This window comes from Polyergus mexicanus, unplaced genomic scaffold (genome assembly GCF_030449975.1).
Source record: "Polyergus mexicanus isolate NDT 795.1 unplaced genomic scaffold, iyPolMexi1.0 SCAF_11, whole genome shotgun sequence".
In the NCBI taxonomy this organism is placed as follows: Eukaryota; Metazoa; Arthropoda; class Insecta; order Hymenoptera; family Formicidae; genus Polyergus; species Polyergus mexicanus.
This window is the reverse complement of record NW_027223331.1, coordinates 5,068,797-5,082,345: the sequence shown is the minus strand read 5'-3', so window position 1 is coordinate 5,082,345 and position 13,549 is coordinate 5,068,797. Positions and strand designations below refer to the sequence as shown.

General features: G+C 28.3%; 2 protein-coding genes across 2 annotated transcripts in view; one reads left to right on the top strand and one right to left on the bottom strand.

Annotated features, from left to right (window-relative positions):
* Positions 1 to 583, top strand: part of LOC138937846 (cilia and flagella-associated protein 47) — a 24,227-nt gene extending 23,644 nt beyond the window's left edge. The window contains exon 27 of the mRNA XM_070304495.1: positions 441 to 583. Within this exon, the coding sequence (XP_070160596.1) occupies positions 441 to 583 (143 nt within the window). The remainder of the gene's footprint in view (positions 1 to 440) is intronic.
* A 183-nt stretch (positions 584 to 766) lies between these two features.
* LOC138937705 (uncharacterized) lies at positions 767 to 12,775 on the bottom strand. The gene is made up of 15 exons (XM_070304226.1): positions 12,109 to 12,775; positions 9,593 to 9,705; positions 8,507 to 8,603; positions 8,260 to 8,419; positions 7,900 to 8,178; positions 7,588 to 7,826; positions 7,370 to 7,501; positions 7,129 to 7,234; positions 6,120 to 7,044; positions 4,910 to 5,443; positions 4,181 to 4,315; positions 3,517 to 3,702; positions 3,274 to 3,419; positions 3,053 to 3,159; positions 767 to 921 (listed from the first exon to the last, which is right to left on the bottom strand). Exons 1-15 carry the CDS (start codon positions 12,181 to 12,183, stop codon positions 910 to 912), a joined length of 3,246 nt encoding a protein of 1,081 aa, XP_070160327.1. The 5' UTR covers positions 12,184 to 12,775; the 3' UTR covers positions 767 to 909.
* Positions 12,776 to 13,549: the final 774 nt, after the last annotated feature.

Below are 13,549 nucleotides of genomic sequence, written 5' to 3'. Positions count from 1 at the left end.
GCGGACCCATGTTCATAAGAAAAAAGTCTTATTTTGATCTCTAAAATATGCTCCTAAAGTTCAGTGCATCATTTCAGATACACATAGGCAAGTTTATTTCGGCAATACATCTCATAATCTATAATCGCAAATTTCTTTTTTTCTAAAAAATACAATACGGAAACAATAATTCTATTATTTTTTCTGCAATCTGTAAACAATAATGGCACGCGCATAATGTTTGCTTTCAAATTTTTCTTATATTGTTTTTATATTATTTTAAATAACTAAATTCCACTAATAATTATATAATCTCCAAAATTAAAAAAAAAGAAATAAAGATTGAATTATTCCACAAGTGTATTCAGAAAAAAATATATTTGTGTTTTATCTGCATCAGAAAATATTTAGAGAATTCTAAAGCGTAGCATATAACATGTAACAAGTAAAATAATTTATAGATGTAAGATCGTTCTATCAGCAAGTTCCGATGAGCATACATGTCTTACCATCAACTCCTCCATTGTATAAAACTACTATTACTCTTACATCTCTGGATGGCAAAGAATTTCGAGTATATATCATCGATTGCTTACGATCATAAAGGCAAGTCATCGTTAATGTATAATTGCATATGGATCTAATATAAAAACAAATAGGAAAACGAGCTAATGAAAGTCAAGGCAGAAAACAGAAGTTATTTTCAAAAAATTTCATTAATTATCTAGATACATATAAAATTTTGAAGGTAACTGCTTAGATTCTGTATTCTGCATCTTGGCTCTAATTAACTTATTAATCTGCTTTTATGTTGTTTATTAGAGTATTTTGTATATGAATATATTTGTTCGCGATTTGTATATGAATTAATGTAAGAATAATTTAATCAGCCATAATTTTGAATTCACTTTTCACTTTGATGTAGGCAGTTTAGAATTGTGTCTATAAGGAAAGGATAAGAAAAATATGGATTAATGAGCATACATGATAAATATTATAATTATATTAATGTAGATGATTTTTAATGTATCTATTTTAAGTTGATGATAGTCATACATATATATATTCAAATTGATTAAAAAGTAATGTTAATAAAAACTCTGTTTATACAAAATAAGGAGTTTTAATGGCAAACAAGAACTAAAATGCAGAATAAGTTACAATCTTTATTAAATTCCATGATTAGTATGGTAGTGATTTCCATCAATGGTAATCATTGGGGAGATGACTTACCAGATTATCACTACCAGACGAATGTATTAGTTAATGGCTAACTTGGTATAATGGTATATTCTATAATCAAATTATGATAGGTATTTACTTTCAGATTCTTTTTGATGAATACATTTGCTTTTCGCTGAAGAAAATAGATCAAAACGTTCGAACCTTATATAAAAAATAATTTGTATATTATTATATATATATTGTGTATGTATGTATATACATATATATATAAATTTTGCGCCTATTTTCGGCGCTTGCCATTATAACTCCTTATTTTGTATTTTGTACATAAAGCTTTTTTTTTGTTTCAAGTCGAATTATAAAAAAAAAGAAAAAAATCACATATGGCATATAAAACTATTTAATTAATCAAAGGATAAATTTATATGTGTGTGTGCATTATTTATGAATTTTATATATATATATATTATAAATATATATATAAAATGCTTTGATTAATTAAATACGATTTTATACCATTTAAAAATTAATTAAAAGTTAATTAAGAACAGATTTTTTTCATAAAAATAAAGCGATTTAATGAAATTCTCTTCATTTAAAAAAGAATTTGAAAAACTTTTCGAAATAAACAGGATGTTTGTTGACAATTACTTATTAATTAAATTTGTGTATGTATGTATAATTATTATTCTGTTTCTCAATTAAATAGATATATATTAAAAATCATATACATTATATATAATTGTAATGTTTATATAATTATAATCATTGCTCATCAGTTCACATTTTTTATTCTTTCTTTATAAACACACTTTATTTTCATTTAAAAAATCTGTTTTTAATCAACATGTTAAAATAATTGAATTTTCAAAGTATATAAACTTACATTTTATAACATAAGAGAGAATTTTGTCGCCGAATATATTAAGAGCTCGGATGTGTGTAATTTAATCCAATGTCCAGTTTTCTATTTGTTATCATTCATCTCAATAAAAAAATCGTGTCACAATCAGATAAATGATAAACTTCATTCTGATATGCACAGTGATATTTCTTGATTAAATTAAACTATTTCTTTGAGGTAAAAAAAGGTGATAAAGGAGATGACAAAAATAAACATTAAATATATGTATATATATGGCGACATAATATCCCTTACGTAAAATGATCACAAATTACATAATTGTGAAACAAGCAATAAATAATGTTTTAATATAAAAGTTAAAGAATTTATAAAAAAAATATGTTCTAGCTGTGAATATTTTATTTTTAATAAGATTATATTTTTATAAGAATATTAGCATTGCTGGAAATTCAAATTAAATCTGCTTTTGAAATAAATCTATTCCTCATTTCTCAATCATATTTTTGACTTTAAAAGGTATTGTTTATCAAGGCGAATATTACTCTTCATCATATCATTATATTTGCTAGGAACATGCGGATACTAATAAAGTTCAAGTTCGAGTCAAGTTCGATTATTCTCATGAAGCTCAGATCTCGCTAAGATCGACTTTATATATTTTCAATTAACCGGATCTTATTTATAACCTGAACATGATCACAGAAAAATCAATAAAATTCATCGTTACTTTTGGAAAATTAGATAAGATTCGGTTAAGCTGAGGTAACAAATATTATATGCAATTACAATAAAAAATCCGAACCAAATTTTTGGATTGGCTCGAAAATTTTAGGTACTTGCATACTCCTAATACATGCTGTTTCTTGTAGTAAAGGGAGAGCAAAATGCATATTTTCATTTGTCTCATGTTTGCATCTATATAAATAAAAATGCCTCTTTTCCTATGATATATTCCAATAATAACATTTATATACTATCATTTAAAGTTATATTTATAACTATTAGACAGTACATATGTCAAACCTTTCTTTTGCGCAATTTAGCTTTTGCTTCCTTCAAAAGAAAATCGAAAGTATCTTCTTCAATTGCCTGAGACGATTTGCTAATGGGTGAGCTACTCGCTGTATCATCTATAAAAAAAAAGTATATTCATTATAATTTCTAAGTTGAACATGATGAAACATATTTGTGTAAATGTATATGTATGTATGTATGTATGTGTGTGTGTACATTTTTTTTCTTACCAAGATCTGAATATTTGTATTTGCAAAATGCTCTCCGGCCACCAAAGCTTAAATCATATGTAGGTAGAGTTGGATCATCATTACCGTGCTCCATAGCTGTATATGCATCGTCTTTGGATGCAAAAGTGACAAAACCATAATTATCGCTGAAATAAATATATATGTAATATATAATCTATAATAATATATAATACACTCAAGATATTAGTTTAGAAAAATATAAAGTGATTAATAAATACATACCCATGTTCACGGAAATGTACGCTGATATCAACAACAGGCCCAAAAATCTCAAATCTCCTGCGCAAATCAGCTTTAGTAACATTTTCATCTAGACGTCCTACATATATTACTCTTCGTTCTTCCACTTGCTTCTGCTTTTCTCTATTGTGCCAATTGTAGGATTTATAGTAAGAACGTACAGGCGATCTAATAATAAATTATAAGAGTTTTTAGTCAAAGACAAAAGATGTCTTTGATCATTTCCTTATGTATTCAAATTTGCATTGCTATAATAATATTTCGTTTTGAGCTTTACATGATTATCCATTAGTAGTATTAATTATATTCACTGAATCATACATAATCGAAATTATTAGCTAGATAAAATCTTCAAGAATGCATATATGCTGACATTTTCAGTAACTTACAATTAGCTCTGAGGAAGATACTAAGAGAGAAATTGAAAAATTTATTTTTTTAAAACTTTGCATTTTTAATTTTTTAAATCAATATAGTTTTGAAATGATTTAAAAATAAATTTTTTAATCAGTAACGCTCCTAATCGAATGTGACTTATATGATAAACTGTGATGTAAAAAATATGCTAACTAAACTAATATTTTAAATCTATTATTATAAATCTTAGTTTCTAAATCTCTAATATTTATCTCGAAAAACATTTTACCTCCAATCTTTGTAGTTATGACGGCTACCGAAGGAATGTCTTTTATATCTATCATAACTTCTTTCACGATCACTGCTGCCTTTCCTCCGATAATTAGACCATCTACTTCTTCCATAATTTGAGTAGGAGGAAGACCTATCAACAAGAGTGAGAGAGAACTTTGAGAATTTTAAATGTCATTACTCAAATCTATCTGATCTACCCGCGAGCTAAATTTATTTATATTTGTATTTTTAGTTTTATATTAGTTTGGTATACCATATAACTTTGTTTGACACATGTGACACATGTGATAACTCCAGAAAAAATTTAATTACACAAATTTCCCCTACTTTAATTTTAATAAGAGATTTTTTTGCACAATTTGATAATCAGAGTTGTTCTTTAATCAATTGTAAGAACAAAAATAATATAAAATTATAAGTAAAAAAAGAATTCTTCGCAAATTAAACTTTAAAAAGGCAAGTAACTGACAAATTCAATTTTTCAACTAATTATTTCAAATGAAAGTTTTGTTTTAACAAAACTTTAAAGTTTCTCATTATTTTCACTTTCAAGACAATATTAACGAATTAAATTCGTTAAAGTGTCTGTCATTACAATTAAAAATGCAAGTGGGAAATTGTGTAGAGTAATTGGAAATATATAGTGCAGTTTTTAGAAATAATCATTCTATAGTCAACTAGATAAATTATCCTGCAATATATTATACGCTTCTTTTCACTTTACCCTGAACAGCTAGAATATCGCGAGAAAGATCTGGATCTGGATCGTGATGATCTGGAACGCGAGCGAGAGTATCTTGATCTAGTGGATGTCGTATATGAGCGTGACTGAGACGACCAACTGCTGGTCGAGCTAACAGAACTGCGTCGACGAGATCGAATTCTTCGTCGGCGGCTGCATCTGCGAGATCTACTCCTGCTTCTGCTCCTTCTGTCATTTTTCATGCTTTTGCTTCTACTACGACTTCTATTTCTACTTCTGCTCTTGCTTCGGTTCCTATTTCTATTTTTACTCTTACTTCTGCTTCTACTCCTGCTTCTATTCCGGCTTTCGCTTCTACTGTTGTTTCTATTTCTGTTTCTATTCCTGCTTCTGCTTCTACTCGTACTTCTGCTTCTGGTTCTCCTCCTACTTCTGCTTCTACTCCTGCTTTTACTTATCTTTTTGCTTTTACTTTTCGATCTAGATCGACTCGAGCTTCTATAGAGTCTATCCTTTTCGTAGCATCTTTGTTTTATGTCCCTTATATTTTGCTCCCTATAATGTGATATTGCACAGATTATAATAAACCGAATAAGAAACTCTGTAAATTTTTACAATATTTTAAAAGATGACAGAAGAGAAAAAGAAATATACACATATTAAAATTGATGAGTTTTCAAGAAGTTTTTTTCAAATGCAATTATTGTTGCATATATTATCATCTAATGCAAAATCTTTTTTATAATGTAATTAAGACTATTAATCTTTAATCAGATTTTTAATCTAAACTTTAATTTAATATTTCATAGCTGAGATACTTTAAACATTCCTCATTATAAATTCTAATAAATTTCTAGAATAATAATAATGATAATATAAAATGATAAATATATTAATAACATAGTTAAACACATAGTAACTTTTTTTATACATAAGCACAAGACTAGTCATTTCCTGTAGCTGATTATGATTCTAGTTTCCAAATTGCTCCATCATGATACAAATTTTAAAAAATGTGTAGTTAAAGTTGCAAGAAAGTGTGCTATATTAATTAATTTTGTCATACTTCTTATATTTGCAACTTTAATTATAAATTTCTCAAAATTATATCGTGATGAAACAATTTGAAAGCTGGAATTATACTCACCATCAAAAAAGTTACGAGAGGTGACTAATCTTATTTTTGTTCTCATTTTTTTGTTAAGCTATGTAATAAATTTTGATGCATTACCTTTTATTATTTCTCTCTATGGTATCCACCAACGACTTTTTAGAAAATTCAAATACCGTTTCATATGTCTGTATTCCTATATCGCACATAAGCGGTTTTGATTTGTTTTTCTCTTCATCTATATCTGACTTTGGTTTCACCATTGAAACAATTTCCCTCTCGGACCAAATTGGGTTCTCAGAATCATTTTTTATTGGTTCGGTCGTGGTGGAAACATGGTGAACATACAACAATGTCATTGGCTGTATTGGAGAATTTGTTCTACTATTGTCACTACGATTTTGATCCCTTCTATTTCGATACTCTGCCAAATTCAATTTTTTACGAAATGGCTGTTTCTTCGCTTGTTCGTCTGAAGCTGAATTTTGAGTATCTTGTACAATTATGTTCTGCACCTCATTATTTAAACTGATCGTAGTAGTTACTATATTTTCGTCAGAGTTACTCTTTAAGAACAGTGTTTGTGATGCGTTTGGTGGTTTCTTCAATACGGAAACCATCTGCATTGTAGAATTTATTTGCGAAGTATTCTTAGACAAATCATTTCTCAGTCGTAAGATGTTTTGAGCTAAAGCTGAGCGAATTAAATACACAGGAGAATCTTTATCAGAAGATTTGCTTGGAACTTTCATATTCTTAGGTAATTTAATAGTCAATGAATCGTTTAAGACATGAGATGGTTTTAAACAAATCTTCTTTTGACAATCCTTGTAATCACTTTTAAGTCTATTTTCATTAATTTTATCCGTTTTTTTATCCATTAAAGTAAAACTAGCTAGTTTTTTTGTATCACATATATCAGCCAATTCCAGATTGTTGTCTTTCTTTAAATTGCTATCATTACGACATTCTGCAATTTTGCCACTACATTTTATTATTTTTTTATTCTGATTTGATTTTAATACAGATGTACGTTTCGTAAAATCTGCATCAAAAGATGGACAAGTTTATTGTATGTGTATTTCATTACAACAGTTTCTTCATTATTACTATTGCCTATTGTACTTACTATTGCTATCACAGCTCTTAGTAGCAGAACCAACATTATAACAATAATCATGATCCAATTGTACTAAAGTACCATCTGTCGTTCTATTCATAACTTTGTTTGTTACCTAAAAGAGTGTTATAATAAATGGATTATTATCCATTAAAAATGTGTAACAAGCAATTACTATCCAAACTATATATATTTTACATACAAATGCATAATAGGGTACCATACTAATGATATTTCTTGTAGAACTTACTTGTTTCACAACTTTATTATTGGAAAATGTGGCTTCAACATCTTGCATTCGTGTATTATTATTATTACGATTTTTATTCTGCATATTTGACATAGTAGGTATTATCGAAATAGTTTTTTTACGTCCTGAGGCCTAAAATTAAACAAAACAATATCAGAATGAATTTGTATCAATTTGTTTACATATCATCATGGTAGACTATTTACTGAAGTAATAACCTTTATCCTATCGATTACTTCTTTTGACATTGAATCTGGTGTATTCTTATGTTTATTATAAACTTGTGAAGAAGGCTTTTCTAACACTTGACTTTGATATTTCTGAGTCAACTGTTGCATCGTGTTCGACCTCGTACCAGATAGGATATTATTTTTGGTGGCCGACTTATTACATGGATTTGGATTTTCAGACGCTTCAAATTGTTCTAACAAACTCTTTATATCAACAGCTTCCAATACTAGTAGAAAATAATTCTTAGTAGACTATTCATTTTCAGCACAAAGTTTTATGTATTTGTATCAATCAATTACCTGGTATTTCATCTGATATAGTTTCAACATCTATACAATCCTCTTGCTCCTCTTGTTTATCTTTTGTAATTACACTCTTTTCCTTTTTTCTTTTCCCTTTTAAGTTTCGATTTTTCTTTGTAGCATTTGCACCTTTTTTTTTAAACTCATGTGTTTCTTGAAATAATTCAGGTAAAATGCTTAAATCATTAACTTTTTCTTCCTTTGTAAGTTCAGTCTTCATATTAATTTCCATTGTATTATCTATCATTTTATGGGTATTTTCTTCCTCAAAATTGGCTACAAAAAAAGAAATATATCTTGCATCAAAATGAACAAGACGATAAGAAGAGAAATATGTAACAATTACTGATAACAAACCTCTTTGTTCGTCTTTTTTTAATTTTACTTCAGGTCCTAGATTTATCTCTTCTTGCGAGAAATTTGCAGTCTCTTCTTCATGCATGTTATTCCATAATGTATGTTTTGTATCAAATAAATTCATATTTATAATATCATTAAAATCTTCTAACTCCATCGTCTAAAAATTAGAAAAAAGTATTCTTATTACATAATTAAAACAATATAATTTCAAAATACAGATTAATTACAAGAAAAAAATTATAACCTGTGGATAATTCTGCCACTCTGTGAGAAGCTTTGAAAAATTCTCACCCTCCTGTGAAGCTGCAACTTTTGTGGCAAATGATGCATCTGTATCTGTACTATATTTAAACAAATAATTAAATATATTTATATTATATATCCACAGTATAAAATATTAATACATATACAAAATATTAATACACATTAATTAAGTGATTTATTTTAAATAAAACAGCCAATTATCTCAGACAGAGAGACATTATTCTTAAAAATATTTTAAATAAAAATCACTTTGTTTCGATAATAATATATGTAGTTTTAATAACTTTTATGATATCTTATTTTCTGCTAAAATTAAAAGGCTTGGGTCTTTTAAATAGAATTATATGACATTTTAACATATCGATTCTTTTCTTCATTTTGCACATAAAAGTATTAAAATCCAATTATTAATAAATCAATAGTTTATAAGATATTTCATAATTTATTTTGATATATATACATATATATATTTGTAATATACAATTTGAAACATTTTGTAAAATATTCATTCTTTTTCATTAAAATATTCGCAGATTTTTTCACGGAACAATCAATAGAATCGGTTTCATTACATAATTATTCTTAATAATCATACAATTATACTTACACAAGTACAACATTGTACCTGCAATATATAATTGCAGTTTTTTAAATAATGTATTATGTTTTTCATATCAAGTAATTAATGTTATTATTCTGTATATATATATATATATACACACGAAAATATTAATATCTTAGAGTTATCAACAAAGTAAATACACTTTTTATGAAATATTATATATTTTACATGTCACGAAACATGTCAGAACAAATTATAAAATATCTTTTAAATTATTAGTTAATAGTTAATATTATTACATTAATACTTTTATGTGCAAAATGACTATAAAATTATATATAATGAAAATCATATAGTTCTATTTAAAAAAATTGTTTGATTTTGAGGAAAATATGTCTTATTTCACGTGAAGCATTTTTTTTAACGTGTCGTTTTTTAAATAATTGATTGCAAAATGAATTGCCGCAATTATATAATATTTTTAAGTAAGAATAATGTACTTACTTCCGTTCATTGTCGTTCCAGATGGAGTTGAAAGTAATGGGCTGAGATGTATCCACATCATAATCATTTTCAATAATATTCAATAATGAATCTTGAGGCATTTCCATTGAATCCTGTAAATTAATTTTTTTATAGTATAAAAAAGAGTATTTAGTTTATTCGTAATATTTTCAATATATTTTCAAGACATACACCAACCATATTATTTATTACTCAATTTACCTCTCAATTTAATCATTTTCATTTTTTGAATGTAAAAACTCTAAGATTTTTTAGTTTTACTTTATTATTATTATACTTATTTAACAAATAAATCTGTGTTGGAAATGGTTTTAATTGAAAACTTTGATTATATAATATTTATTATATTTTTCTCTTAACTATAAACATTGGTTGCGCATTCAGTTAAGGAAATAAACTTACAATTATTAACTCTTATCTGTATTTATATGCATATATAAATAACTGTGCATAAAGTATATGAATAGAGAAATATTGTATATTTATATATCTGATGCTAGAAATGTAATAACTGACATTTTTTTATATAGATAGACAAATTTATATAAATAAATTTTTATGAAATTTTCTGATGAATACATGCAACATATGTTATATTCAAGTTATAAATCTTTTTTTTGTGTTGTATGTAATTAACACATTCATCACTTAATGTAAAAATTTGAATTAAATTTTTTTGCGATATTTTTTTCGAAATAAACAATTAAACAATTTATTAAATAAAATATTATTGTAAATAATAATAAAAATTATATAATTAATTTAAAATAGAGAAATTTGTATATATTTCTTTATAAAAATATATACATATTATGTTATATTATATTATTATGTTATATATTATTTCTTTATATATTTATTTTTACAATTTTTTTATTAATTACTTCTTTATATATTTATTTTTACAATAATTTTAGTCTCAATTGCATCAAAAAAATATCTTTATTATGGCTTCACGTGTATTGTAAACAGAGATAAATTGATATTATATTCACACGACAAAATATTTGTCGAACGCATCAGTTCGTTAGCAGATAGAGATTTCTTAGAATCTCGATAGAGCCTCTAGAAATTCTCTGCTCGATAGCCAATCGCTACATCTGAGTAAATTCGTCGTGCAACAAATGTAATATCAGCCTTAGAGAGTAATATTACATTTGTCGTACGATGTGTGTGTGTGTGTGTGTGTGTGATGTGTGTGTGTGTGTGAACTTTTTAAGTGCATTGATTAATTAATTTCTAGAGACTCAAGAAATTTTCTATTTTGCAGCCAATCAGTAGGCTTAAAAAATTTGTCGTACGACAAATATAATATCCATGCGAAGTCCGACAGGGTAAATTTTTCTTTTAAGAAACATCCTTGAACTGCACAAATACGCTCGGCCCTTCCTCTTTTCTTACCTGCTATGAGCCTGAATTTTCTACCGTTTTTAGAAAGTTTCTAGAAAGTTTTTATAACTAACATATGAAAGAACCTTTGAATGCATCTACGTGCCTTCTCGAGGGCGCATTGTCTGATAATTGTATGACGCATCGTTTGGTAATTTGTATATTGACACATGTTATGCTTTGAAAAAAGCATGATTCTTGATGAGAAAATATATCTTGCAGATTCTACAATTATATTAAAAATCAAATGTATAAATATTTAAGTAACACACACAATTAAACTGCATTTTACTGGATAAAAAAAATTTTACTATATTAAAACATAACAATATAAAAGAATTAAATTCTATAGAGTGTATAATTTATTTTTCAATTTATTTATCAATTGACAGAATTTTTTAATATTCTCATTTTTATAGGAAAATATTTAATCAATAAATATATATTGAAGTAATATCTTTTTGTACAATACAATTTTTTAAAAGGATGCATGGAATTTGCAGCTTTATCTTTATTTCAAAAGATAATTTTTTATTGAAATTATCAAACAGATTTGATTATCAAATCTGTTTATTCATTTTACTGTTATTCTTAAATTTATTGTTTTTCTCTTGTTTTATTTCCATCATTTTTCATTATAATTTTCTACCTTAGATAAGGGATACTTTTATAATATAACAAAAAAAAAAAATTTAATTAAAATTGTGTAAATATTAAAAATTTATACATATGTTTACATGATCCAACTTTTATCCCACATATTAAATAAATAAATAAATAAATAAAATCCCAATCTTCTTTCTGAGAAGATAATCTTATTTAAAATATATAAACAATTATCTCGAAAAATAGTCTAATACTTCTTGTAAAACATATACTTTTATAGAGTCTTTTGCAAAGTCGTTAGTTATATTTGAAAAAGGGCCAGTGTCACATATATACTTTGATAATAGAATTAAAAAGACTATCACAAATTTTAAAATAGATCTTCTTCTCATCATTGTTTTAAAAATAAAATATTTTGACAGTTGTATACAATATCATCTTCAAGTATTATTTAGAGAGGTGATCATGAAAAAAATAGTTCAACGGCTACGAAATCCTACCTCGTGGTCGTTTGTCGTCGAGGATAAACCGGAAAAAAAATCCTCCTCGTATAATTTCAAGAATTCTGCTTCCATGGCACAATGTTGAGATTGGAACTCGTCACTTTGCGATATATCTATTGATACAATGACACACCAACGATCGTTAATGATATATAGTTTGCAAACGGTCGAACCGATTCGGATATGTTTCGAGCGGCTCGGATCACGCGTGCTCGTTTTAGGTTATGTACAACGTGGGGAGGAGGAAGCGTGACGCGAGAGAACACATGTGTGCGACTTGAACTTAACCGACACTCGACGTCGGGCGTACTTTGCCACCGGACACGCGCGTATGGATGGTCAAAGTACGCATCGATATTGCATATTTTGCAATATAAACGCGACCACGTTGGCGCTAAACTCGTCGCGCCAACGGGCTAAACTGAACCAGCTGTGGGAACAAGAGCGGCATCAATGATCGTCGATCGTCCGCGATACCGTTATCCACCGCGGTCGTATCAATTCCAAAATGACACACACTCCACTCGCCACTTAAATGTCGTATCTAAAACTCGCTACATCGCGAACAGTCCGAACTTTTACACGATATGAATGAACGCCTGGCTCAAAGACTGCTTATCGTCGGCGTGCAAGGAGAGGGTTTCGTAGTGAATATGTGTATGTGTGTGATGCGCGGACGCGCGCTTGCGTCGTGTACATATGTGTGTGTGTATGCGGACAGCAAGTGAAAGGGGGAGGAAGAAAAGCCGGCGTTTATCCATATCGCGTTCTCAGAAACGCCACGCCTCCAAAAAATCGGCGACAAAAATTGGAACAGCGATCCGACATCGCGTGATGGCACGAATGGATGTCATCGCCGAAATTGATATCGTCATTTACCGCCGTTCCGATTTTTGGGACACCGTTTATCGTCGTCCGGTATCACGCGGTCGAGAAACGAGCCCGCTCCAACAGATCCGGTAGACCCTCGGCTTCCCACGTAATTTAGCGGTATAAATAACGTCGGTTCATGTAACGCGATGCACGAGCGCTAAAATATTTCGCGCATAATCGCGAAGAAACGCTACCTTCTTTCCCAGATATCTTGCCAACGCACACGTGAATTTTGACCGGCGAGTATACGAGAATCGTACACGTGATTACCACGTTCACGGAGACACGTCCAGTTCGCACCTACGCGTACTAACGCACAATGCGCACATATCTAACGGTTATATATACAACGCACACTTGCATGCTTCCACTATACGCTACTGCGCTTGCGCAATACTCTACGCTTATTGTTCTCGTATCTCGCATAATGGCATTTTTTTTACGCATGCGTAACAGAAAGTCTAAATACCTGCTTGGTTTAGACCCTTTGTAGATTCTGTAGCATTATATATTTTCCCGAACTGACATCATTAGGTTCATCATAAAAGAAAGAAATAAAATAAAT